The sequence below is a fragment of the Hemitrygon akajei genome, chromosome 8 (assembly GCF_048418815.1).
Source record: "Hemitrygon akajei chromosome 8, sHemAka1.3, whole genome shotgun sequence".
Lineage (NCBI taxonomy): Eukaryota > Metazoa > Chordata > Chondrichthyes > Myliobatiformes > Dasyatidae > Hemitrygon > Hemitrygon akajei.
The window spans coordinates 66,223,375-66,251,302 of NC_133131.1; the positions used below are offsets into that span (position 1 = coordinate 66,223,375).

The window sequence follows — 27,928 nt, forward strand, 5'->3', positions numbered from 1 at the left end:
GGGTGACCCTACCCAGGGTCAAAGCACAAGGCCCTGACTCCAACCAGCGTAGCTCTCCAGGTTATTAAGGCACGCAAGCCTCCAAACCTGACGGTGAGGTTGTGGTCCTCTGGGAGGAAATTACAAAGGTAGGTGGTGTGCATTAGCTCTGGTTAATTAACACGACAATTAAACCAGCAACTTTATTCGACACACTGGTTGTAAATATTAAATGTTTAGAACCGTGACTGTCAAGAGGTTAAAAGCAGTATTATGTTATTTCTTTGTATTATGTTCTTTCTTGTAAAGATAGTGTGTAATTTATCTTCCTGTAAATTCTGCCTATATGAGCTATGCTGTTGTAGGGAAGTGTTTCATTAACCTGCGTGTACACGTACTTGTGCACATGACAATGACGAGATTGGCTTTGGAAAAGGCTAATAATCAGAAATCGGCAAAGAGGGATGAAGCAACGGAGACCTGAATGCCAGGGGAACGGGAACTGCGAGCAGTTCTTTGACAGCCCCCGCGGACTCGCCAGCCGATGACGACACGTCACCAGCAGCAGGCGGCCGACGTCAAACCCGGAAAAGTTTACCCGAGACCCGGAAGTGACGGGCTGGGGGTTGCGGGGAGCGGATGAACTGGTCGTCGGCCTGGGGCAGCGCGACGGGTCAGTTCGGGTCAGGACTGTTCTCTGGACGGCCATCGGCGCCCACAGGCACTCCCGCCACGCTTGGGTAAGGTTGCAAGCTGCAGGGAAAGCAGTGCGGGGGAGATCTGGGACCGAGATGCAACGCAGAGAGGCTCGGATCTGTGGGTGTCGGGGGGAGGGGGGTGGATGTTAACAATCGGGTCGGATCAAAGAGTGCAAATGCCGACGCTGGAAATCTGAAGTTAAGGCAGCAAATGCTGAGAGTACAGTACTCAGCTGACCAGGTAGCGTATGTGGGGAGAGAAACAATTCTCGTCTCTGCCTGACGACCCTTCTGGTCGGTGGTCGGTTGTCTTCCACAGACGTTGCCTGGGCTGCTGAATGTCTCCCGTACTTTGTGCACGGATCAGAGAGCGAGGGAGGTTGGGATCGCAGAGAAGCAGGTGGATATACTGTCCTTCGGTTTCCAGAGACATTTGATTAGGTGCCACATCAAAGGTTATTTCTAAAAAATATAAGCTTACTTGGAGGTGAAGGTAGTTTGGGTAGAAGAGTGGCCATCCAAGGAGTAGGCATTAGTGGGACTGTTAACTTAGCAGCAAATTATGTAAATGTTGAAGCCACGTTTGCGAGACTTCTGGGTGACGCTAAGATGGGCAGGCTACCGTGTTTTGGAGAACACACAAGGATACCGAAATTGCAAACGGAGTGGGCAGAGATATCGCGAATGCAATAATATAAGGGAAATATGACACTTCCATTATGGTACGAAACATAAAAATGAGATTGCATAGGTTTGATGTACAAGAGATGTTTCCTGTTGTGAGAATATCTGAAGTTAGGTGTCCGTATAAGGCAGTTTTTGTCCTTTCAAAAGCCAGTGAGAGCAAAGTCTTACAATACTTTAGAATCAGATAAATCCTGGATTGAGGTGGGGTGGGTTGTAAAGGGTTACTTTGCATAGAAATGGCCACAGAGTTGTGTTTAAAATCAGTCAGGCATGACATTGTGAAATAGTACAATTGGCCTGGAGGGTAGAAACCTAACTACTAATTTGTAAATTAGAGAGAAGGTGGATTAAATCATTGAGGGGTGGAGAGTTTGAATATTTGAGGATATGACTAGTAGGACAGATATATGAAAGGCAATTACTGTGTATTTTAAACGTTCAGAAGGCATACATTGCTACCAGTCAGGAGGTTAGTCAGCAAGGTTCTAGCACAGAGAATAGAGGGTATATACTGACAGATTGAGAACTACATTAGATATCATCTTGACGAATGGTGCAAAAGGTTTAAAGAGGCAAATATGATTCCTGCTCCTGCTTCCTTTGGTTTTATGTTATAAGTTAGGTTGTAAGATGCTTGGCTGCAGAAGATGCTAGAGCTTATAGAGCATTACTGGCATGTGGCACAGCCAATGACTGTCAGAAAGTTGGGAGTGAACTTAAATGTCAGAATCTTATTGGTCTAGTGTAGGACTTAATCTGCATCCAATTACATGTCAATGTTACTGACAGCCCGTGGCCAAGCAGGAGAAGCCCTTTTTTAAAGAAAGGGGCTTCCCTTCATCCACTATCAACTCTGCCCTCCATCGCATCTCCCGTATTTCACGCATTTCTGCCCTCACCCCATCCCCCTGCCAGCCCACCAGGGATAGAGTCCCCCGGTCCTCACCTATCACCCTACCAGCCTACAGATCCAACGTATAATCCTCCGTAACTTCCGCCACCTCCTACAGGATCCCACCACCAGACACATCTTTCACTCTCGGCTTTCCGCAGGGATCGCTCCCTACGCGACTCCCTTGTCCATTCATCCCTCCCCACCGACCTCCCTCCAGGCACTTATCCCTGCAAATGGAAGAAGTGCTACACCTGCCCCCACACTTCTTCCCTCACCACCATCCTAGGCCCCAGACAGTCCTTTCAGGTGAGGCACCACTTCACCTACGAGTCAACTGGGGTGATATACTGTATCCGGTGCTCCCGATGTGGCCATTTATACATTGGGGAGACCCGCCGCAGACTGGGAGACCGTTTCGCCGAAAACCGGCGCTCAGTCCTCCAGTAGTGGCGGGATCTCCCTGTGGCCACACACTTCAATTCCACAGACCACTCCCACTCCGACATGTCTGTCCATGGCCTCCTCTACCATCAAGATGAGGCCACACGCAGGTCAATGGAGCAATACCTATCTCCCGCCTAGGTAGCCTCCTACCTGTCGGCATGAACATTCAACTCACAGACCTCCATTGATACCCCTGCCCCCCCTTACCCCATCCCTATCTATAATTTTTGTCTCGTTCTCTTTCTCTCTTTTTTCCCCCTCACCATAATCTCCCCCAGCCCTACCTTTCTTTCTCTTTTATTTCCCATAATTCTCCACCTTCCCCCTAGCCCATTTCCCTTCAGCCTATCACTTCCCAGCTCTCTACTCCATCCCTCCCCCCACTTCTTATCCCCCCTTGACCATCCCATGTTACTTCACTCCTGATGAAGGGTTTCGGCCCGAAATGTCATCACTACTTCCTCCCATAGATGCTGTCTGGCCTGCTGAGTTCTGCCAGCATTTTGTGTTTTTATTTATTTCCAGCATCTGCAGATTCACTCGTGAAGCCCTTGGAATTAATTGGTTGAGGTGCCAGGATTTGACTAAATGGGTAATATAAGGATGTGCAGAAGTAATGAGTGTGCCCTCACTTTCCTCGTTTGCTGTTTTGCTCTAGCCTTCACCAGGTAGAGGGCTTGGAGTGCAGCGTCCATGTCTGTCCAGAGGTCAGCGAGTGAAGTGTGTGGGGCATCCAGTAATGGCGGCCAGGCAAGCAACATTGAACTAACTGAACTGCTGGATGACAAGCCCAAGCCACAGGCTGGTGGGAACTCTGCAGCTGTAAGTGCCTTTGGCGTAAGTGTGGGCTGTCGTCGGGGCAACGGGGACAATGCAGGGAATCCAAACATTTCTAGTTTATATTCTTAGTTTTTAGGTACGTCTGTTTGACGTTGCCATGCAGCAAGCTTGAACTTGTTGATTTTAAATTATTTTCCCAAGGTTGATATTAGATTCCGTGCTGCTATGATCAACATTTGCAAGCAGAATGGATCCTCTTTGAGGTTAGTCGGCGTACAGCAGAGGCTAGTTCACTGTGCATTCGGGCAGTGGGCTGTAATGCATCAGATAGGTAGCCCAGTGGTTAATCATTTTCATATTGTTCCCCTTTGTGGGTTAGAGAAAAAGTTCTATTTCTCTCCCTGTTATGAACCCTGACCCAATTCTCCCCCAGTATATTTACAGAAGAAATGTTAGTTGAGCAGCCAGGAATTTCAGAAGCAGGCATTGCTATTCAGCCTCAACATCCAGTTACAACCTAATAAAGAACATTGCAGTAGGTGAGTTCAGTGTGTTACAGAGCTGTGCAGTTCCACTGGGATCAGTAAGGACTGCTGTGCTTTTGACCTCTCTGCCTTGAGAGTAATTTGAACCTACTGTGATCTGTGCCTCACAGTGTGTGTCAAGTCAGACAGCCTGAGCTGTATTGGTGCAGTCCTCTCTGGTTGTCTGAGGTTTTCCACAGTTCTGCTATTGAGCATGATTAGCCCAACCGTGAGACCTGAGCACAAGTTTAGGGCTGAAACTCCAGTGCAGTTCTCAGAAATTGCGAGAGCAAAGTAATGCGTCACTGGCTTCGCCTGCTCTGATGGCAGAAACAGAAAGAATCACCTGTGTCAGTACCTCCAGCTGAACTCCGTCTTTTTGTGTGTTTCCCCCTAGCTGTCAGTCTGTGGTTTTGTATTGTCATGTGCTCTTGTTTGTTTTCGTGCTCCTGTCTCGCTCCTGCTCTACTCCGACCCCTGTATTACTGAGTACTCCACCTCTCACCTGTTTTTCACCTGTGTCTCATTGTGCTCCACCTATCATCTGCCTCTCTGTTTATTGCTCAGTGTATTTTAGTCCTATGTTTTCACCTGTTTGTTGCCAGTGAGTTTTCCTGAGCCATTCCAGCATTCGTATCTGAACTCTGTCCATCTGAATAGCAACTCTGCCCATTACCCGATTCTGGTTTTTCGATTTATCTGGAACTTTTGATCTCTGCCTGAACTTTGATGCTGACTTTGTTGCCCCTCTGGATTTGCTACTCAGTAAATATCACAGTGTGCACAGTACTTGCTCTGTGATTGTGTCCCTGCTTCAGCGCCCTGACAGTACAATCTGGCCAGAATGGATCCAGCAGACCCCGGTCGTCTGAGAGCTGCCCTGGAACAACAAGGATGCCAGAACCAGCTGGAGTCTGTGTTCAGGGCAGTGGAGTCATCTTCTGCTGATGTAACCAACCTTGGGGCCCAGACTCAGTCAGTCCATCAACATTCCGCAACTACATCCTGCCCTGCCCTCTGTGTTCTCGCTTACTCCTCCCGTCCAAGAGCCCCATCTGTGTCCTCCAGAAAAGTACCTGCTGTTCTTTTCTTTCCCAGTGCACCCTCATTTTTGAATTACAACCAACAACATTTCTGACTGATTGAGCCAAGGTAGCCTACGTCATCACCCAACTATCCGGTCGGGCGAGAGAGTGGGGAACAGCCGTCTGGGATGCAGGCTCTACTTTCTGCATCAGTTCTCAGTTATTTTCTGAGGAGATGAGAAAAGTGTTTGATTGCTCCAAGCATGGGAGAGAGACTGCCTGTGAAATGCTGCATATGCACCAGGGGTGCAGACTGTGTCAGATTACTCCATAGAGTTCCGGACCCTAGCCACCTCCAGTGGCTGGAACTCGGAGGCACAGTACGACACCGTCTTGAATGGCCTCTCTGAAGACATCAACGATGAACTGGTCACCCAGGACCTTCCTGCCACCTTTGAAGCCCTGGTGGATTTGGCCATCCATATTGATGTTCACCTTCAGCAGTGCCACAGAGGGAGGGGTTCCAGAGGGTCCCTGGAGGCACTGGGTGAGTTCCAAGCTCCTCATCAGTCTGCATTGCCCTGCCATTTGCCCACATCTATAACTCCCACTCCAGAGCCCGAGGCTATGCATGTTGACCGTACCCGCCTGACGCCGACTGAAAGACAAAGGAGAATCAGCACCCGTTCCTGTCTGTACTGTGGCCAACCAGGCCACTTCATCTCCACCCGCCCAGTAAGAGCCAAGCGCTCACCAGTTGGACGAGGAGTACTCCTCAACGCTACTCACTCTCATACCTGCTTCTCTGGAGTGGGGCGTCCAACGCCGAGCAGTCTCCGTCTTGGTCGATTCTGGTGCGGGAGGGTGTTTTACCGATTCTGGCTTGGCTGCCCAGTGGGGATTACCCACGTCTGCTCTCCAGTCACCATTGATGGCCAATGCCTTGAATGGTTAGAGACTGGCTAACATCACCTATGTCATGGCCCCAGTGAGTCTCAGTTTATCTGGCAACCAACATGAACAGTTAACCCTTTATGTTATTGATTTTCAATCTCCCATTATCCTGGGCCATCCCTGGTTAGTCAGACACCACCCCACGTTGACTGGCTCAGTCACAAGATCGTAGGCTGGAGCCCATTCTGTCACTTCCACTGCCTCCACCATGCTCAGATCCCCTTGTCTCCAAGCCCAGATCTCCCGAGGAATTTCCGGACCTTAGTGCCATCCCTCCTGAATATATGGACCTCAAGGTTGTGTTCAGTAAGTCCCAGGCCACTTCCCTACCACCTCATCGTTCATATGATTACGCCATTGATCTCTTGCCTGGCACATCTCCCCCAAGGGGCTGCCTGTATTCCCTGTCCGTACCTGGAACAGAAGCCATGAGTAAGTACATTCAAGGGTCTGGCTGCAGGCATCACCCGGTCGTCTTCCTCCCCTGCTGGTGCCATTTTTCTCTTTGTTGGAAAGAAGGATGGCTCCTTGTGTCCATGCATTGATTACCGGGGACTGAATGAGGTCACTGACTAGAGCCGTTACCCTCTTCCGCTCATGACCTCGGCATTTGAAGTACTACAAGGAACCTTAGTTTTCACCAAGCTTGATCTCCGTGACGCCTACCAACTTGTCCGCATTTGTGAAGGGGATGAGTGGAAGACGGCCTTCAACACCACCTCAGGCCACTACGAGTATCTGGTCATGCTATTCGGTCTCCAATGTCCCCGCTGTCTTCCAAACTCAAGTAAATGATGTGCTCAGGGACATGCTGAACCAATTTGTTTTTGTGTATCTTGATGACATTTTGATATTTTTCTAAGTCCCTTGCTGAACACACAGGTCATGTCTGCAGAATTCTCCAGTGCCTTCTGGAGAACCAGCTCTTTCTGAAGGCTGAGAAATGTGAGTTTCATCACAATCCTTCCTGGGGTATGTAATTTCAGGCGGTTCCACTCAAATGTGCACAGAAGTTGGAGCTCACCTTGCAGTTTTCTTTAGCTCACACACTGAACCCTGGGTTTGCGTGAAAGCACACACACACACACCTTCTGAATGTCGCTCGAAATCCATCTCGAACAAACGCGCTCTCCCCGGGAGTATGGGTCCTTCCTCCCAGAAGCCATTCACCTGCACAAAGCACCTTGTGCAACAGGGACAGCATCCTGAGCCACCTTCCCCCCCCCCCCCCCCCCCCCCGTCTTGTCCCAGCTCCCAGCAAAAGACCTCAACCCACACCAGTGGTCCTCTCAAAAACCTCTCTGCCCGGCGTTCTCGTGAACCTTCTCCCAATTCCACCATCCTGATTGGCTGACATCACATTCCTAAGCATGAACATCACAACCCCTTATCTTTAGCTGAAACCCAAACAGGCTGAAAGCAGAACAGACTTCTCTTACAGAACTGCTAAATGAAACGCCTACAGCATAGCTGTAAAAATCTTAACCAGGGCGTTTCATCTGCAAAAGAATGACTCTCAGGGTAGTCTCTGGTAATGTATATGTATTTTGATAATTTTAATTTCAATGATGTTTTGATTGTACTGCTGCACTTAAACCAGAACTTAGAATAGTACAGGCCCTTTGGCCCATGATGTCTGTTGACAAAATGGCAAGTGAAACTGATCCCATGTGCCTGTGTGTTATCCATTCCCTGCATGCCGATGTGCTTGTCTAAATGCCTCTTTAACACTGCTATCACATCTGTCTCACGTGGCTGTGTGTTCCAGGCGCCGACTACTCGGTTAAAAAAATAATAATACTTGCCCTCCACCTCTTCCTTAAATGTTCCCCTCTGTCCTTACTCTGAGCAGTATGGTGTAACTTGCAGAAAGAGTCTTCTGCTCCCTTCATGTCTCGGTCGTTGAAGCTGCTGCCATCTCATCACTGCTCTGCAGATACAGTACAAGGCTTCCCGGCTGGGTTCGACGTTAACTGATCCAGACTGGACCAATGATTGACTTGCAACATCTGCAGGACCTTTGCCCAGGCCTGGATCCTGTATCCTTGGGGTGATGAGAGAATCCGACAGACTGTTTTGAGGTTCCTGTTCCCTCAGGATAGGGGGGCTTTTATTTATTTATTGAGATACAGCATGGACCTTTGAGTCATGCTGCCCAGCGATCCCCGACTTAATCCTAGCCTAATCACAGGACAATTTACAATGACCCATTAACCTACCAACCGGTACGTCTTTGGACTGTGGGAGGGAACCAGAGCACTCGGAGGAAGCCCATTTGATCACGGGGAGAACATACAAACTCCTTACAGACAGTGGCAGGAATTGAACCCAGGTTGCTGGTACTGTAAAGTGTGCTAATCTCTAGGCTACTGTGTTAACCCAAAGAAATCATCAGCCTGTGTTTGGGTCCCTGTTGATGGATGTGGAGATGATACTACCCAGGACATTCTTCTGAAGTCAAGAACAGTTGTTAGATGTTCATAACGAAGAAATGGAGAAAAACATTACCAGCAAGTAATTGTAACCCATTCACTCCAATGAAGAGCTTGTGTCATGGTTGTTCTTTATACTGACAACTAGTTCAAGCTGGACAGGTAAGGGAATTGTCTCTGATAAGAACAGCCTAGGAGACAGTAAGGACTCTGCCATGACATCTCAGGCTCACAGGAAAAGAAATTACAGAAGTGCAAAACCAGCTTTGTTACAAACTATTGAAAATCTCCAGGCAAACAAGTGATAATACAAATGTTTAAGCAAGCATAAAGAAAGTAAAACTACAAGAAAACTAAGTTACTTTTGATTCTTAATTTAGACTCTAATACAACATTCCCCACCCTCAGCAAAGTCCAGGGATTTGTGTCAGACTGGTCGCTGTCAGAAAAAGTCAAGGTCGAGTTGAATCTTTGTAGCCCTGTGGTTCACAGTGCCACGTGCTCGTGGGCCAGGTTTGTGTAAAGAGTGTCACTCGGGAACTGTTAGAGGGCTGTGATATGCTGCATTGGTAACCAGCACTGGAAAGAATCAAACTGGGGATGTAAGTTTGTCCAGGAAACTTGGATAGGTTCACGTACTAGATGTTACTGTGCCACTTGTCACTGACTGATACTACTCTTACTTCATAGGGAATGGAAGTTAAGACAGACCCTGGAACACAGAATGAGGAGGAAGAGGAAGAGGAGGTGCGAGTACTGACCCTCCCTCTTCAGGCTCATCATGCAATGGAGAAGATGGAGGAGTTTGTGTACAAGGTACTGTCTTGGTAACACGTTTAACAAATAGTAATGGGGTAGGCCACACAACCTTTTCCACTCAGCCTGCTGTGAGACTATGCTGCCACTCCGAATTCCACTTTCCCATCTATTCCCTATTCCCTGTGATTTCCTTGGAGAATTCTTCTGATTTGCATCTGGAAGTCTTAATGATCTGAGCTTGGCTCAGTGGTTCAGTACAATCAAACCTTATCCTGCAGGGAATTCCAAAAACTTGCCACCCACTCAGCTGTAAATCGCTCCAGACCAAGGGTTCCCAACCTGGGGTCAATGGACCCCTCCCCTCGGCTAATAGAAGAGTTCCGTGGTGTTAAAAAGGACTTGGAACCCCTGCTCCAACCTCCCGGCATCCCTCTCAAAATGTTGTGGATGTTTGGTGAGATTGTGTTATCTTACTAAGACAATCTTATTAATCTTTTCCTCTGGAGAAATGGCTCTCAAAATAAGAATTGTGAATTATTCAGATATTGTTATGCCTCCATTGATTTCTCCTGCCTTGGGCTCATAAGCCAAATTGCACACAGCACTCTGCCAAAAACCCTTTTTCAAGTTTTTTTTTGTCACGGGCAGACATATCCAGGGTTTATCTGCCATAAAAATTGCAATTTTGTTTTTGCAGCAGCGGCACAGTACACCACAACCATAAAATAGGTGAATTAACAAAATTTGCGCAAAACCCCAGGCAAGGAAGGTTAGGTTGCTGAGGTCACTTCTCAGAGCACTAGGACGTTACAGCGAGAGTTTCTCAGGGCACTGTCCTAGGTGCAACCATCTTCAGCTACTTCCTCAATGACCCCCCCTCCACATCACTTGTTTCCATTGGCAACTCCTCAGCAAGTGAAGCAGACCATGCCTGAATCAAAGACCCAGATTAGTAACAATTAACATCGTTGCTCCAAAAGTGCCAGGTAATGAACAGTTCCAATAAGGAGTCTAACCACCTTCTGTTGACAGACTATAGCTAAGTTCCCCACCATCTGCCTTCAGGAGGACCATAAACTCATCTGGGCCATCATCATCGTCACTATGTGCCATGTCATATCACGTAGGCGATCATAGTCTTTAATCTGAGAAGTTCTAATGAACTCTACAAAACTTTTGCCTGTCCATCTCTTGATGTAACTCATGAGCTGTCGACCGTGACTCTTTCTTCCATCAGTTTTTACTGTCACTGCAAGATATTCAAGCTTCTCTTTCCTCAGAGCATGTCCCAGAAATTCCACGTGCTGTTTCCTGATTGAACTCTCTTTTTATTCCAGCTTTTCGCAACACTTCCGTATCTTTTACTCTGTCCTTCCACGTATTTTCATCATTCTTATCAAAAACCATGTTTCTGCAGCTTCGAATCTTCCCTCATTTTGCTTTGCTACTGTCAAACATTTCAGTTCCATACATTAGGGTGGAATGAACATAGGACCGCAACAGCAAACACGAGGAAATCTGCAGATGCTGGAAATTCAAGCAACACACACAAAATGCTGATGGAACGCAGCAGGCCAGGCAGCATCTATAGGGAGAAGCGCTGTCGACGTTTCGGGCCGAGACTCTTCATCAGGACTAGCTGAAAGGAAAGATAGTAAGAGATTTGAAAGTATAAGGGGGAGGGGGAAATCTGAAATGATAGAAGACCGCAGGGGGTAGGGTGAAGCTAAGAGCTGGAAAGGTGATCGGAAAATGGGATACAGAGCTGGAGAAGGGAAAGAAAGGATCATGGGACGGGAAGCCTTGAGAGAAAGAAAGGGGAGGGCAGCACCAGAGGGAGATGGAGAACAGGCAGAGTGATGGGCAGAGAGAGAGAAAAAAGAAACTAAATATATCAGGGATGGGGTAAGAATGGGAGGAGGGGCATTAACGGAAGTTAAAGAAGTCAATGCTCATGCCATCTGTTTGGAGGCTACCCAGACGGTATATAAGGTGTTGTTCATCCAACCTGAGTGTGGCTTCATCTTGACAGTAGAGGAGGTCATGGATAGACATATCAGAATGAGAATGGGATGTGGAATTAAAATGTGTGGCCACTGGGAGATCCTGCTTTCTCTGGCGGACAGAGTGTAGGTGTTAAGCTAAACGATCTCCCAGTCTGCGTCAGGTGTATAAGCCCACTGGCTCTCACAGCTACCTGGACTATTCCTCTTCCCACCCTGTCTCTTGCAACCGCATCTGCTCTCAGGATGAGGCTTTTCATTCCAGGATAAAGGAAATGCTGTAGCGGTGTGCTACACGCAGCGCTGAAATAATGACACGGAGTCGGTGAGCTGCAGTTGCAAAAGAGGTTTATTCAAACTTCACGGCCTCGCTTTAAAGCCTTCCTGATCCCGCCCTCCCCGGGTGGGAATACTGTAGGAGGCGCGTATTCACAGTCCCGTCCCGCGTGTGGGCTTTTCCCCTTGCTGGTGAAGCAGGCTTGGCGCCCTCTTTGGGACCGGCCTTTATGCCGGCGCGCTGGCTATTTGTGAGCCGGTTCGAGTGCGCTGGGAAGTGGATCGCCACATAACCCCCCCCCCCCAGAACCAGCGATACACCCCACAATGTCCACAGTCTGGGTCGGACTCTGTTTGGGAGGTCTGCCTCTGTGCTGCGGTGCCTGAATCTCGACCGGCTGCGCCAAGTCCACATGGGCCGGTTTGAGTCGGTCCACCATGAAAACCTCCTCTTCTCCCCCAATGTCCAGCACGAATGTGGACCTGTTGTTTCTGATCACCGTAAACGGCCCCTCGTAGGGCCGCTGTAGTGGTGCCCGATGTCCGCCCCCTCGTACAAAAACAAACTTACAGTTCTGCAGGTCTTTGGGTACGCAGGTGGGGTTCTGCCCATGCTGTGAAGTGGGTATGGGGGCCAGGTTACCGAGCCTCTCGCGTAGTCTGTCCAGGACTGCTGCGGGTTCTTCTGGGGCTGGTATGAACTCCCCTGGGACAACCAGGGGTGCGCCGTACACCAACTCGGCCGATGAGGTGTGCAGATCCTCTTTGGGCGCCGTGTGGATTCCGAGCCGGACCCAGGGAAGCTTGTCCACCCAGTTAGGCCCTTTGAGGCGGGCCATGAGAGCCGACTTAAGGTGACGGTGGAAACGCTCCACCAGGCCGTTCGACTGTGGGTGGTAGGCAGTTGTGTGGTGCAGCTGTGTCCCCAAAAGGCTGGCCGTAGCTGACCACAGGCTGGAGGAGAACTGGGCGCCTCTGTCGGAGGTAATGTGGGCCGGTACCCCAAAGCAAGATACCCAGGTGGCAATCAGTGCCCGGGCACAGGATTCGGAGGTGGTGTCGGTGAGCGGGATCACCTCTGGCCATCTGGTGAACCGGTCCACGATAGTCAGGAGGTGCCGCGCTCCTCGCGACACTGGCAGGGGGTCCACGATATCCACATGAATGTGGTCGAAACGCCGGCGGGTGGCGTGTAAATGCTGTGGCAGAGCTTTGGTGTGCCGCTGCACCTTGGCTGTTTGGCAGTGCATACACGTACTGGCCCACTCACTGACCTGCTTGCGGAGTCCGTGCCAAATGAACTTGTTGGAGACCATCCGGACGGTTGTCCTGATGGAGGGGTGCGCTAAGTTATGAATGGAGTCGAAAACGCTCCGCTGCCAGGCTGCCGGAACGATGGGGCGGGGTTGGCCGGTGGTGACGTCACAGAGTAGGGTCCTCTCACCTGGGCCTACGGGGAGGTCCTGGAGTTGCAAACCGGAGACTGCAGTCCTGTAACTAAGGATCTCTTCGTCTGCCTGCTGCGCCTCCGCCAGCGCTTCATAGTCTACCCCCTGGATCAGGGCTTGGATGTTAGGGCGGGAGAGGGCGTCCGCCACGACATTGTCCTTTCCCGAGACATGCCGGACATCTGTGTATTCGGAGATGTAGGACAGATGGCGCTGCTGGCGGGACGACCAGGGGTCGGATGCTTTCGTGAACGCAAAGGTAAGCGGTTTGTGGTCCGTGAACGCGGTGAAGGGCCTACCTGCTAAGAAGTACCTGAAATGCCGGATTGCCAGGTATAACGCCAACAGTTCCCAGTTGAAAGCACTGTATTTGAGCTCGAGTGGTCGCAGGTGTTTGCTGAAAAACGCGAGGGGTTGCCAGCGACCCTCGATGAGTTGTTCCAGCACTCCACCGACTGCTGTGTTAGATGCGTCCACTGTGAGGGCGGTAGGGACATCCGTTCTGGGGTGCACTAGCATCGCGGCGTTTACCAAGTCTTCTTTGGTTTTAATGAAAGCGGCGGCGGACTCCTCGTCCCAGGTAATGTCCTTGCCCTTACCCGACATCAGGGCAAACAGGGGGCGCATGATTCGGGCAGCTGAAGGGAGGAAGCGGTGGTAGAAATTCACCATACCCACGAATTCCTGAAGGCCTTTGATTGTGGTGGGACGGGGGAAATGGCGGACCGCGTCTACCTTGTCGGGCAGACGGGTTGCCCCGTCTTTAGTAATCCTGTGGCCCAGGAAGTCGGTGGTGTCGAGCCCGAACTGGCATTTGGCCGGGTTGATTGTCAGGCCGTATTCACTCAGTCGGGCGTAGAGTTGACGGAGGTGGGACAGATGCTCCTGACGACTGCTGCTGGCTATGTGTATGTCGTCCAAGTAGATGAAAGCGAAGTCCAGGTCGCGTCCCACCACGTCCATTAACCGCTGAAACGTCTGTGTGGCATTCTTTAGGCCGAACGGCATGCGGAGGAACTCGAAAAGGCCGAAAGGGGTGATGAGTGCCGTTTTGGGGATGTCGTCCGGATGCATTGGGATTTGATGGTATCCCCGGACGAGGTCTACCTTGGAGAAGATCCATGTGCCGTGCAGGTTTGCTGCAAAGTCCTGAATGTGTGGCACAGGGTAGCGGTCCAGTGTGGTAGCCTCGTTCAGCCTGCGGTAGTCGCCGCATGGTCTCCAGTCCCCTGTTGCTTTGGGCACCATGTGCAGGGGGGAGGCCCATGGGCTGTCGGACCGCCGTATGATCCCCAATTCCTCCATCCTCTTGAACTCCTCCTTCGCCAGTCGGAGCTTGTCCGGGGGAAGCCTTCGAGCACGAGCGTGGAGGGGTGGTCCTTGTGTCGGGATGTGGTGCTCTACGCCGTGTCTGGGCATGGCTGCCGTGAACTGCGGTGCCAGAAACGATGGGAAATCCGCCAGTACTCTGGTGAAGTCGTCGGACAGCGTGATGGAGTCTAGGTGTGGGGCCGGCAACTGGGCTTCACCCAGGGAGAACGTTTGAAAGGTCTCGGCGTGGACCAGTCTCTTCCTTGGCAGGTCGACCAGTATGCTGTGAGCCCGCAAAAAATCCACTCCCAGGAGCAGTTGGACTACGGCGGCCAGTGTGAAGTCCCACGTGAACTGGCTGGAGCCGAACTGTAGCCGCACCGTACGGGTGCCGTAGGTCCTTACTGTGCTGCCGTTCGCGGCCCTCAGGTTGGGACCCAGTTCTCTGTTGCGGGTGTCGTAACTCGTCGGAGGTAGGTTGCTGATCTCGGCTCCGGTGTCGACCAAAAAGCGGCTCCCGACTGCTTGTCCCACACATACAGGAGGCTATCCCGATGGCCAGCCGCCGTAGCCATCAGCGGCGGCTGGCCCTGGCGTTTCCCGGGAACTTGCAGGGCAGGCGACAGCGGTGGGCTTCTGTGCCCCACCACTGGTGGTAGAAGCACCATTGTTCGTTGGTCTCCTCACCCCAGCCGTCCACCCGGGCCGCCACCTTCCAGGGGTCGTTGAAATCCGCGTCGGACAGCAGCAGGCGGATGTCCTCGGGCAGCTGCTCCAAGAATGCCTGCTCAAACATGAGGCAGGGCTTGTGTCCTCCGGCCAGGGACAGCATCTCGTTCATCAAAGCTGACGGTGGCCTGTCCCCCAAACCATCCAGGTGCAGTAAGCGGGCAGCTCGCTCGCGCTGTGGGAGTCCGAAAGTCCTTATGAGCAAGGCTTTGAATTCTGTGTATTTGCCGTCCGCTGGGGGCGACTGTATGAACTCCTCAACCTGGGCGGCTGTCTCCTGGTCGAGGGAGCTCACCACATAGTAGTAACGTGTGTCCTCTGAGGTTATCTGCCGAATGTGGAATTGGGCTTCTGCTTGCTGAAACCATAGCTGAGGTCGCAGCGTCCAGAAGCTTGGCAGTTTTAACGAAACTGCATGAACAGATGCGGCATCGTTCATCTCCGGTCCAAATATCGTTTGGGCCGTCGGGGTCACCAATTGTAGCGGTGTGCTACACGCAGCGCTGAAATAATGACACGGAGTCGGTGAGCTGCAGTTGCAAAAGAGGTTTATTCAAACTTCGCAGCCTCGCTTTAAAGCCTTCCTGATCCCGCCCTCCCCAGACGGAAATTCTGTAGGGGGCGAGTATTCACAGTCCCGTCCCTCACGCGGGCTTTTCCCCTTGCTGGTGAAGCAGACTTGGCGCCCTCTTTGGGACCGGCCTCAATACCGGCGCTCGCCGCTTTGTGAGCCGGTTCGAGTGCGCTGGGAAGTGGGTCACCACAATGTCTTCCTGTTTTAAACAAAGGGGCTTCCCTTCCTCCACCATCAACTCTGCTCTCAAACGCATCTCTCCCATTTCCCGCACATCTGCCCTCACCCCATCCACCCGCCACCCCACTCGGGATAGGGTTCTCCTTGTCCTCACCTACCACCCCACCAGCCTCCAGGTCCAACATATAATTCTCCATAACTTCCGCCACCTTCAATGGGATCCCACTACCAAGCACAACTTTCCCTCCCCCCCCACTTTCTGCTTTCCGCAGGGTTCGCTCCCTATGCGACTCCCTTGTCCACTCGTCCCCCCCCCCATCCCTTCCCACCGATCTCTGTCCCGGCACTTATCCTTGTAAACAGAACAAGTGCTACACCTGCCCTTACACTTCTTCCTTCACCACCATTCAGGGCCCCAGACAGTCCTTCCAGGTGAGGCGACACTTCACCTGTGAGTCGGCTGAACGCTTACACTCTGTCTGCCCGAGGAAGCAGGATCTCTCAGTGCCCACACATTTTAATTCCACGTCCCATTCTCATTTTGATATGTCTATCCATGGCCTCCTCTACCGTAAAGATGAAGCCACACTCAGGTTGGAGGAACAACACCTTATATTCCGTCTGGGTAGCCTCCAACCTGATGGCATGAACATTGATTTCTCTAACTTCCGTTAATGTCCCTCCTCCCCTTCTTACCCCATCCCTTATTTATTTATCCCCCCCCTTTCTCTCTTTTTTTTTCTCTCTCTGCCCCTCTCACCATCACTCCTTGTCTGTCCTCCATCTCCTTCTGGTGCTCCCCTCCCCCTTTCTTCCCAGGGATTCCTGTCCCATGATCCTTTCCCTTCTCCAGCTGTGTATCCCTTTTGCCAATCACCTTTCCAGCTCTTAGCTTCACCCCACCCCCTCTTGTCTTCTTCTATCATTTCAGATTTCCCCCTCCCCCCACTACTTTCAAATCTCTTACTATCTTTCCTTTCAGTTAGTCCTGAAGAAGAGTCTCGGCCCAAAACGTCGACAGCGCTTCTTCCTATAGATGCTGCCTGGCCTGCTGTGTTCCACCAGCATTTTGTGTGTGTTGGTAGGACCACAACAGTCTGAGTTTCGTACAGTCTGAGTCTGAGATTGCTCAAACGTACAAAATGCTCAGCTGGCAGTCCTATAAACACTGCAGCTATGAGAGCAGATCGTTGGTGGCAGGAAACTCCACACCTGACATTGTACCATTTACGAGGCACAGGATAGGAGTGAGATGGAATGATCCCTCCCCCCGGAGAGTGCAAATCCAAAAAGATTCCACACCATTGCAGAAAAAGGCATCCTGAACATCTATTTCTACAACCACAGTACAATCTGGCCCAACTACACAAGGCACTGCTCGGGAATTCCAATAGCTGCTCGCATGACCTCTGTCACCAGCTCCAAAAAGAACAATAGGACACTGCCAGCAGGCACAAAAGATGACTGTCACTCACCACCCTTGTCTGGGAGTAAGTCACCAGTTCTTCATTGTAGCTGGGTCCAAATCCATCAGCTCCTCCATTCCCAACAGCGCTGTGAGGTGCATTTTCCGTAAGAACTACAGAGTTTCAAGAAGTCGCCTTGATCTGCCCAAGGGATGGACAATAAATGTTCGTTTTTGAGAGGCATTCATGTCCTGTGCTCAGTTGTCATAGCGATTTCTCTTGAGTGGAACATTTTGCTATTTTGCTGTGGCACCCCTCTGCTAAAACTTAAGCATTATATCTTCTCCTTCACCAAGACCCTGAGCTATTCGCACAACGCTTTACAGTCCCGGTGACCCGGGTTCATTTCTGCTGCTGTCTGTAAGGACTTTGAACGTTTTCCCCGTTTCCTCCCATAATCCAAAGATATGTTGGCTGGTAGGTTAATTGGTCATTGTAAATTGTCCCGCGGTTAGGCTAGGATTTAATTGGGGGTTGCTAGGCTGCGTGGCTCGAATGGCCAGAAGGGCCAGTTCTGCACTGTGTCTCAACAAATAAATAAAGATGTATGACTTTGTTCCTACCCTATGTCCTCAGTCACTGAAAATCTTATGTGGTCTTAACATCTCAGCCTCCACCATCCATTCATTCTGGGATAGCCAAACCTGCCAACTAAATTTTAGCACCTTTTATCCCCATCCCTGACAATTTCTAACACAATGCATTGAGCAGAAAACAAACTGCTGGAGGAACTCAGTGGATCTGGCAGGATTTGGAACCAGAATGGAAGGTCAAGACTCTTCATCTGGACCTGCTGAGTTCCAACAGTTTCTGTCCTTTTTGCTTCAGATCCCAGCATCTGCAGTCTCTTCCTGAATCCAGAATCATTGTCCACAGGGTGAGATTTGCCTGCCATAATGCAAGGATTACAAATCCATCCCCAGGCTGTGATTTGTTTCTACTGTGGAAGGCATTCTGAGATAAAAAGGAAGCATTGTGTGTTTCAGGTTTGGGAGGGCCGTTGGCGAGTGATCCCTTATGACGTGCTCCCTGACTGGCTGAAGGACAATGACTATCTCCTTTATGGACACAGGCCACCAATGCCCTCTTTTCGAGCTTGCTTCAAGAGCATCTTTAGAATCCACACAGAGACCGGTAACATCTGGACGCATCTGTTGGGTAAGGGAAAGGATGAATTTGTAAATCTAACTTGCAGCTGTTTAATTGCTAAGTGGCCACATTGTAAAGTACAGAAACAGCTTTTATCTTTGACTAATTGTAAGAAGATGTAAATAGTTGTTCTGTAATGAGATTATGGTAGCATTCTACAGCATGGAAATAGGCTTTAGTCCATTTGTCGATGCTAACCAAGATCTCTAACTGATCTGGTACTATTTGCCTTGCATCTGGCCCACATCCCTTGAAACCATTTCTGTCCATGTACCTCTAAGTGTCATAAACATTGTAAATGTATCTGCCTCTGCAGTTTCCTCACTTGACTTCTCCCATATACCCTCCACCCTCTGAGTGAACGTCTCCCCTCAGATTCCTTTCAAATCATCCCCTCTCACCTTAAATTTGTGTCCTCTAGATTTAGATTCTCCTACCATGGGGAAAAATGACTACAGCCAATCACCTTATTTATACCCCTCATAATTTTATATACCTCAATAAGGTCACCCCTCAGCCTCCTATGCTTTGTGGGGGGTGAGTCCCAGCCTCTCGTAATAAACGAAGCCTTCCAATCCCAGTAATATTCCTGTGAATCTTGCCTGTTTAATCACATCTTTCTACTAGCTTGGCAACCAGGGCTACTCACAATACTTTTAAGCTGCAATTCATCCAGTTTTAAGTTCAAAGTAAATTTATTATGAAAGTACATACACAACGCTGAGAATGTAGAGGTCAGAATGCATGGCCTGGGGAGGGAGAAGAATGGTGGGAGGAAAGGGAGACTTTTATCCAGTTCAATAGACAACATCAGGCTTGCAGTGAGTTCATGCAACTGGCCAGCTGTATTATTCACAAGAAACATCCTTGCTGAGAGAACTGTAACAGTTTTTAAAAAAAATAATAATTTAGTGTCTGATGTATATACTAGCCAACAAATCAGTAACTGAAGCTCTTTCGCAGGTTTTGTCTTTTTCTTGGGCCTGGGAATCCTGACTCTCCTAAGGCCCAATATATACTTCATGGCCCCCCTGCAGGAGAAGGTGGTCTTCGGAATGTTCTTCCTGGGAGCTGTCCTCTGCCTCAGCTTCTCCTGGCTCTTCCACACGGTGTACTGCCATTCTGAGAAAGTCTCCAGAACGTTCTCCAAGTGAGTAGTGGGGACCCAGACCCTGCGAGCAGGAACTGGTGTATTAGTATTGAGGTATACTCTGACTCTCGTATCAGAGAGGGGGATATAGGTGTGTCTGGTGGAGGAATACACCATTGTGATGAGGATTGGGTGCACAGATGCCAAACACAAGGGTAAGAAGGTGAATGGAGCTACCAGTGGTAATGAATCAGTGTCAGGGCCTCCAGCCCCCTGTCCACTGCAATAATTAAACACCCATTTCAGTATCCCGTGTTTTTCACCAGCCTTTCCCATTAGCTCCCTCCAAGGTTGTATCCTTTAACTGAATAGTAGGTACCAATTCATCTACCAATCCTTGCATCTTCTGGGGTGGAAAACTGGAGCACCTGGGGGGAAACCTGCACAGTCAGAGTTCCCAAACACCAGAAGTCAGAATTGAAGCCAACTTGCTGGAGCAGTGATTCAGCAGCTCAACAAGTAGGGTGGGATTAGTGATTGCTGACCTGGGAGCTGTGTTTGAATCACACTGAATCTCTGCAATACATTACCAGTGCAACTAGTCCTGATCCAGCCCGGATATGTTCTATTCAGTGTGAAATATCAATGTTCTCCACTGGCTGATATGTCTTTCATTTTGCTGCATGTGCTCACTGATGATTGATATCTAGTCCGTCATCTCAGTTTTAAAATTCTCTTCTCTGATTTCCAGTCCTTCTGGACCAACCCCTTCCTCTCACTGAACAATCTCCATTCACACAATCTGAGTTCTTTTATGCTTTTCCGGCAAACACTATTTTAATCACACCAGTACTGGCACTTGTACTCCCAAGACCTAGGTTCTGGAATTTAATTTCTAGATCTTTATGATCCTCATTCCCTCATTCAACTCTCCTAAAAACACACGCCTTTGACTGGACCTGCTAATCATGCATATTCATGTAATGGGTCGTGGGATGTTATATTTAATACATTACGTAATGAAAGTTAGTGTAATGTCTGCTCTTGTCGTGCAAACACATACATGTGTGAGCTAGCACATAGTTCATCTTCATGTGTTGCTCTTTGTTCCCAGATTGGACTATTCAGGAATCGCCTTGCTCATTATGGGCAGCTTCGTGCCCTGGCTGTATTATTCATTCTACTGCTCTCCCCAGCCCCGGCTCATCTACCTCGGGATTGTTTGCGCTCTAGGGATATCAGCCATTATCGTTGCTCAGTGGGACCGATTTGCAACACCTAAGCACCGGCTTACAAGAGCAGGTGAGGGCATTATGATGGAGGAGAGAAACAGTACTTGGGCTATTTCACCTATTGATCTTTACCAGTTCAGGATTTTGTATTCTGAGGACAAGGTGGAATTTTGTGCCACCGTTTTCCCTCCAGCCACTCAGTCTGACTTTGTTCTCCCATCCGATTCAGCTGGACATCAGATACGTTAGAGACATGAGAGACTGCAGGTGCTGAAACCCTGGAGGAACTCAGTGAGTCAGGCAGCATCTATGGAGGGAAATAGATATCAGTGTCTTTCTGTGAGACCTATCATCTGGACTGAAAGATAGAGGGGAGATGGTCAGTATGTAAGGGTGAAAGGAGGGGATGGATCAAGAGATAGCAGCCTTGAGTGAGGTGGAGGTGATGGGGTAGGGAGAGTGGCAGTAACATCAGAACCTGGGGGAGTGGGGTGGGGGGAGGTGGAGGTGACAAAAGGTTGAAAATGATGGAATCTAATTGGAGTGTGGAACAGAGTGGAGGGCAGGGCAGAATAGTGGGGGAGGGGATTTTGATTAGGGAAGGAGCAATTCACAAAAAGCTGGAGACTATCTGTCAGCTTCGTAATTTATGCCACAATTTCACCAATTGGCAAGGTTCCATATGTATTCAAAGAATGTGTGTCTTTGGCATTGTACACTGTCACTGTATGTTGTGTGCAGAATCTGACTTCACCATGGTGTGTCCACACACATCACATACACCACTGTATAGAGTAGGCAAATATCGAGTGTGTGGAATGTACAAAAGAGTCAAAGAGGTGCTTCAGCCCATCTAGACAATGCCGAACTGTTATCCTGCCTAGTCCCAACGATCCACACCTGAACCATAGCTCTCTATACCCTTCCCAACTATGTAGTTATCCTAATTTCTGTTAAATGTTGAAACTGAACCTGTATCTACAACGTCCTCTGGCAGCTGGTGACAAACTTGTACCACTCTCTAAGTGAAGAAATCCCCCCTCCAGGTTCCTTTAAAAATTTCATCTTTCACCCTTTAGCTCTAGTATCACCCAAGCTCAGTGGGAAGAAGTCTGCTTTCACCCTTCCCTATAACTCCAGGTCCTCAATTCCTAGAAAATTTTACATTCTTTTAAAAATTTCTCAGTATTCTCTCATCGTATCAGTATCTCTCCTGTAGGTAGGTGACCAGAACTGTACACGATACTCCAAATTAGGCTTCACCAATATCTTACACAACTTCAATGAGACATCCAACTCCTGGACTCAATACGGTTATTTATGAAAGCCAACTTGTCAAAACCTCTCTTTACAAACCCTGTCTACCTATTCTGTATTTTTTTTTCTTCCAGATCTCTCTGATCTACCACACTCCTCAGAGCCCTACCATTTACTGTATATGTCCTACCCTGGTTTGTGCAACAACTCACACATGCCTGTGTTAAATTTCATCTGCCATTTTCAGCTCATTTTTCCAGCTGGTACAAATCCCCACCTGCAAGCTTTGATAGTCTCCACAGATTTGCTGATCCAGTTTATCACATTATCATACAGATCATTGATATAGATTACAAACAACAATGGACACAGCACTGAGCCCCGTGGCACAGACCTCCAGTTAAAGATTCAACCATCTACAATCACTTTCTGGCTTCTCCCACTTAATCCAATGTCAAATCTGGTTTACTACCTGCTCCCACATGCTAAGTGACTGAACTTTCTTGTCCAGTCTTGGGACTTTGTCAAAGGCCTTGCTGAAGTATATAGTATAAAATTTAAGGTTTATATCTTACAATGAAAGTTCATAGATATTTGCGGACATATCTGCCCCTTCAAGCATCTTGGCTATTCATCAAGATCATTTACGTCAGTGCCATTTTCCAGCACTATCTCCATACCACTTGTTTCTTGAAATTAATTCATCTCCATTTTAAATTCACACGACTCAGAGTTCACAGGATCTCAACAGTTCACTAAAGACACTTTACATCTCAGTCTTAAATGGCCTTATTCTCAAATTATGCTTGTGGTCCTCTCTGCATTTGCCTGAAAAACTCTTGTAAAAAAATTTTGTGAATTTTGATGAGATCTTCTTTTATTCTTGTAGACCATAGAGAATACATTCTCCCCCACTCATGGAAACAGTCCAGTGAATCTTTGCTAACTCTGTCTTTTGTGGGTATTGAGACCAAAACTTATACAATACTTCATGTATAGGACCTTTTACTCCCTTACCAGCTCTGCTAAATATGTGCTGCACTATCGGACTAGCCTTGCATAAAGACTTTCTTACCCTCCTCTTCCCTCATCCCACCCTCCTCTTCCCTCATCCCACCCTCCTCTTCCCTCATCCTACCCTTCTCTTCCCTCATCCCACCTTCATGACTTCCAAGCACTTCAGTCTGGTTCCCCACCACCTTCCCTTTATTCCTTGGTCCACTGTCCTCTCCTATCAGCTTTCTTATTCAGTTCTTTACCTCTTTCACCTGTCAGTTCCCAGCTTCCCACATCAGCCCTCCCCCATCTACCCTCCTCCCTCCTCAGCTGGCCATGCCTATCACTTGCCAGCTTGTACTCTTCCCCTCCCTCCATTTTCTTATTCTGGCTTCTGCCCCCTTGACCCAACCTGAAAAGGATCTGTTTATTCCCACGCATTGCCTTCTGCCCAGTTACCAACTCCCTATCCACCGTATAATGTATGTCAAACAAAATATTGGTCATTGTACTTACTGATCCTCAGCCAAGTTACTATTCATTCTGCTCTTTCATTTCTTGAGGCCAATTGTTGCTTGCAGCACTTGCGTTATCAAAGGCCTTTTGTCAGTGCACTCAAGGTCAATTGTGTGATCTTGTTCAGCTATCTCTACTACCTCATCAAAAAAGAAGGAATTGTTAATCAAATTCAGTTTTAACAAATGCAAGCAGGCTGTCTTCCTTTAGTCCAAATTCAGCCAGGTAGTTTTTATATTCCCGTGGATTATTAATTCTGAATCACCGAAGTCAGGCTAAGTATTCTCTGGTACTGCTTCAAGCCAGTGGTAACGTGTGTGATCCGGAGTGCTCGTTATTATTATTAATGCATAACTTACACCATAGTGGTCCAGAGTGCTCGTTATTATTATTAATGCATAACTTACACCATAGTGGTCCAGAGTGCTCGTTATTATTATTAATGCATAACTTACACCATAGTGGTCCAGAGTGCTCGTTATTATTATAAATGCATAACTTACACCATAGTGGTCCAGAGTGCTCGTTATTATTATTAATGCATAACTTACACCATAGTGGTCCAGAGTGCTCGTTATTATTATAAATGCATAACTTACACCATAGTGGTCCAGAGTGCTCGTTATTATTATAAATGCATAACTTACACCATAGTGGTCCAGAGTGCTCGTTATTATTATTAATGCATAACTTACACCATAGTGGTCCAGAGTGCTCGTTATTATTATTAATGCATAACTTACACCATAGTGGTCCAGAGTGCTCGTTATTATTATAAATGCATAACTTACACCATAGTGGTCCAGAGTGCTCGTTATTATTATAAATGCATAACTTACACCATAGTGGTCCAGAGTGCTCGTTATTATTATTAATGCATAACTTACACCATAGTGGTCCAGAGTGCTCGTTATTATTATAAATGCATAACTTACACCATAGTGGTCCAGAGTGCTCGTTATTATTATTAATGCATAACTTACACCATATGTAGACTTCATCATTCAAAATATGCATAATTTGTGACTGAGGCAGTCAGTGTACGTACAGTGTGAAGAGTGTTGTAAAATATGTGTAATTGATGTGTTGCAGAGTGTACAGTCCATGTTGGTGTATTTGGCCATGTTCTCATGAGTATGTGTACATTGTGCTTTGCATTTATTCTTCCATTAATTTCCACAGGGGTGTTTCTCGGTCTAGGCCTGAGTGGTATAGTACCCACTCTACATTTTACCATTGCTGAAGGCTTTGTAAAAGCAACAACTGTTGGACAGATGGGCTGGTTTTACCTGATGGCGGCGATGTACATCACTGGGGCTGGGTTGTATGCAGCTCGCATTCCAGAACGCTTCTTCCCCGGAAAATGTGATATCTGGGTAATGTACAGCTAAATTCCTAAAAGACTTTCCCACTGTAAGTGGTCCCAACCTGTATCAGATTCCAGAGGGGCTGAGTTCTTCCAGTCACAAGCGCCCCAGATTGTCACTCTATTTTCTGTAGCTGGTACTGGTTCTGTGTTGGTGCAATTGGTAGAGCCACTATCTCAGAGATCCAGTGATCTGCTTTCAGTCCTCACTTCCAGTGCGTGTTCTCCCAGTTCCTCTGGTTTCCTGCCACATCACGCTGACACCCCTAATTTAAACTTTCCCAGTTCAGGAAAGCTAAAGTCCTGATCTCAAAACAGGCCGGGAATCAAGTGCTATGGTAATGAGCACAAAATGCAGGAAGAACTCAGCAATTATGGAGAAAAAATAAATGGAGTTGATGTTTTGAGCCAAGTCTGGTAAGGAAGGGGGCAGATGCCAGAATAAAGTGGGGGAGGGGAGGTGTACAGGCTGGCAGGTGAGAGGGGATGGTCAGTGGTGGAGAGGGGAAAGGGCAAAAGGCTGAAAGCTCATAGGAGAGGACAGTGAACTAAGGAATAAAAGGAAGTTAGTGGCAAACCAGATGGAGGTGATGGGAGGGAAGGAGAAGGGTAGAGAGAGTCTCCAGTAAGTCTGGTTGTCATGGTTCAGCTTGAGAGACACTTCACCAAGCCACCTAAAGCTCTGTATGTTATAAGTAAACAGATTCATTTTAGCTATCAATCAACTTGCCTCAACCAGAATGGTGTGGGTACTAGACACACTTGAACACAAAATGTAGCAATATGAACCTATGCAGGTGACTTTCCAAGATGTGTCATCAAATAGAAGCCACTTCTGATCTTTCTGGTTGTCTTAAAGTCTCCAGTGACATTACTGAACAGGGGACCTCCCTCAGTATCCTGACCATGATTTGTTCTTCAAATCTAAAAACAAAGCCTGATTTTAATTACATTGCAGTTTTAATGACTGTACAGTGCCCAAATTGGCCACCACATTTCCTGTAGTACCTGACTTCAGAAAGATTTCCTCGGCCGTGAATGGCCTTTGGACATCCTGTGAAGCACAATGTAAATGTAACTTGTTTGAATCAGTTAATGTAGAGCAGTAAGTACGTCTGCTTGTCTTTCCTTCCCCCATTGAGGTTGTGCATCACTAACCAACACTTTTAATTGTCTTTGCTCAGTTCCAGTCGCACCAGTTGTTCCACGTGCTGGTGGTGATTGCAGCCTTTGTTCACTTCCACGGAGTTTCCAACCTGCAGGAATTCCGATATGGGCTCGAAGGAGGGTGCACAGATGACTCACTGCTCTGAACCCCAGGACTGTTGCACAAAATTCTTAATGACGAGACCTAAAGTGCATTGAATATTCTCTTTCTTCGGTTCCTTTTACAAAACAAATTGTTGCTCGCCTAGCCTCCCCCCTCCAAGAAAAATTTTTTTTTTTAAAGGACAGCTTTTTTTCAGTGAACTGTGTGAAGGCAGGGCAGAATCAGGCTGGGTGAATGTTAATAAGATTGTTAGTCCCTGCCAGACCTCTAGTCTCAGTAACTTTGTTCAGAAATGCCCCAATAAGAAGGCAACACTAAGGACAATGGTCTAACAGCTGGAGAATAAACTTGGCTGGTGGTGGTCTCATTAGCCTATTGGAAACCCTTGCAGTTGGAGCAGAAATGAACCTCGACAGTACTACAACAAAGCAACATCTCAAATTCAAACATCACTCTTCACGTAAAAATACAATCCCCAGCTTCACGGGAACACAATCATAGCAAATTTGACACTAAGCCACACAGGGTGGTAAATGGCTAAAAGGTAGATTTTAAAAGCAGTTAAATGGCTCTGTCATCTGAAGGGCAGGCACCAGTGCTGGAGAGCCTATTCTTGTGGGGCTCCACAGCCCAGAGCAGAGGAGCACGGGTTTCAGAGGGATTTGGGGCTGGAGGAGATTGCAGAGTTGCAGATGGGAGGAGAGGAGAGGGGCCAAGGGTAGTTTAAAGAAAGTGAGAAGACTGAAATTGGGTTGCGCCTATCCAGATGCCCATCTGAATCAGACCATTTGAGGATGTTGTAAGAATTTTAATGACGTTGTTTATGGAATGTAGAACTAAGGATGCCAGGGACGTTGTGAAGCAACCATGTTTTGCCAATTGACAGGCGGGTTGTGTTGGGGGTGGGAGGAGTGTACGCCACAAGGGTGGAGCCAGGCAGTATTTCTGAAGAGGTGGATTAAATATGTGGGGTTGTCATACTTGGAGTCAAAATGACACTAAAACTGTACAGTCTCAGGCAAGTGCAATAGAGAACTAGAAGTGATGGCTCGTGAGCTGAGTTTGTGGAAGCGGCTGGGTGTACTGGCTTCACTTGTCCCAACACGTGTTTGAGGGGAATTTCTGCACATTCGGTGCAAGAGATCGATAAACTGCCTGTTAATTTGGAGATGTTGAAAGAAAGCTGATGGTGAGGTGAGCTGGATTGTTCGTGTTTTGTAGATGTGTAATGTAAGTGAACCTATCCTTTAGAGGGTGCAAGGGACTCCAGAGATAACATTACATGGGTGAGAAGTTACTTTGAACAATGCTTTAGCTATGTCTGGGTGACATGGGTGATAGGAATGGAGCAAGGAGACTATGCTCAGTGGCTTTGGATGAAGATGGTGTGGTCAGCCTAGTCAGTGGATTGGGAGGTGAGGGGAGAGAGGGATTACACTTGTCCATTCACATAAGATACACTCTGGGTTTGTTTCATGTCTGGAGAATGCTAGTACTGTATATTGAGCACGTTCAGATTCCTTTCTCTGTGATCTACTGAGCTGCTCCTCTTCAGCAGCTGAAATCTGTTGGTAAGCACTGTGACTGAGTGTGGGGCGGGAATAAAACTAGCAGAGCAATAGTGCTGATGAAAGGGCACTTTATAGCAGGTGGTGTAGGTAGTGCACAGTATTTATTTAAAGGGGGCTTTAAGATTGCTTATAGATATGTATATTTCTTCACAGGCATTGTAAATTAATTTTTAGGGGGGAGAGTAACAATGTACAGAATGTATGTAGCAGTACTTGATCTGACATTGATGATGTAATCTACCCTGCAATAAAAAAGATTGGACTAGGTCTGACTGTATTTCTTTGCTTGTTTTACTCAATATTATTTCTAGAACTTT

At 48.0% G+C, this 27,928-nt stretch overlaps 1 protein-coding gene across 1 annotated transcript; it reads left to right on the forward strand.

Annotated features, from left to right (window-relative positions):
• Positions 1–552: 552 nt before the first annotated feature.
• Positions 553–27,878, forward strand: LOC140731945 (adiponectin receptor protein 1-like). The gene is made up of 8 exons (XM_073053950.1): positions 553–719; positions 3,362–3,525; positions 9,109–9,234; positions 18,151–18,322; positions 19,277–19,463; positions 20,518–20,705; positions 24,587–24,780; positions 25,955–27,878. The coding sequence occupies exons 2-8, from the start codon at positions 3,397–3,399 to the stop codon at positions 26,081–26,083; spliced, it is 1,125 nt and encodes a 374-aa protein (XP_072910051.1). The 5' UTR covers positions 553–719; positions 3,362–3,396; the 3' UTR covers positions 26,084–27,878.
• Positions 27,879–27,928: the final 50 nt, after the last annotated feature.

Excerpts from the sequence above, each read along its gene's own strand:
- LOC140731945 (XM_073053950.1), top strand. The coding sequence starts at position 3,397 with ATGTCTGTCCAGAGGTCAGCGAGTGAAGTGTGTGGGGCATCCAGTAAT. Across the intron at positions 9,235-18,150 it reads TGGAGGAGTTTGTGTACAAG|GTTTGGGAGGGCCGTTGGCG; the intron begins GTACTGTCTTGG and ends TGTGTGTTTCAG. Across the intron at positions 19,464-20,517 it reads GTCTCCAGAACGTTCTCCAA|ATTGGACTATTCAGGAATCG; the intron begins GTGAGTAGTGGG and ends CTTTGTTCCCAG.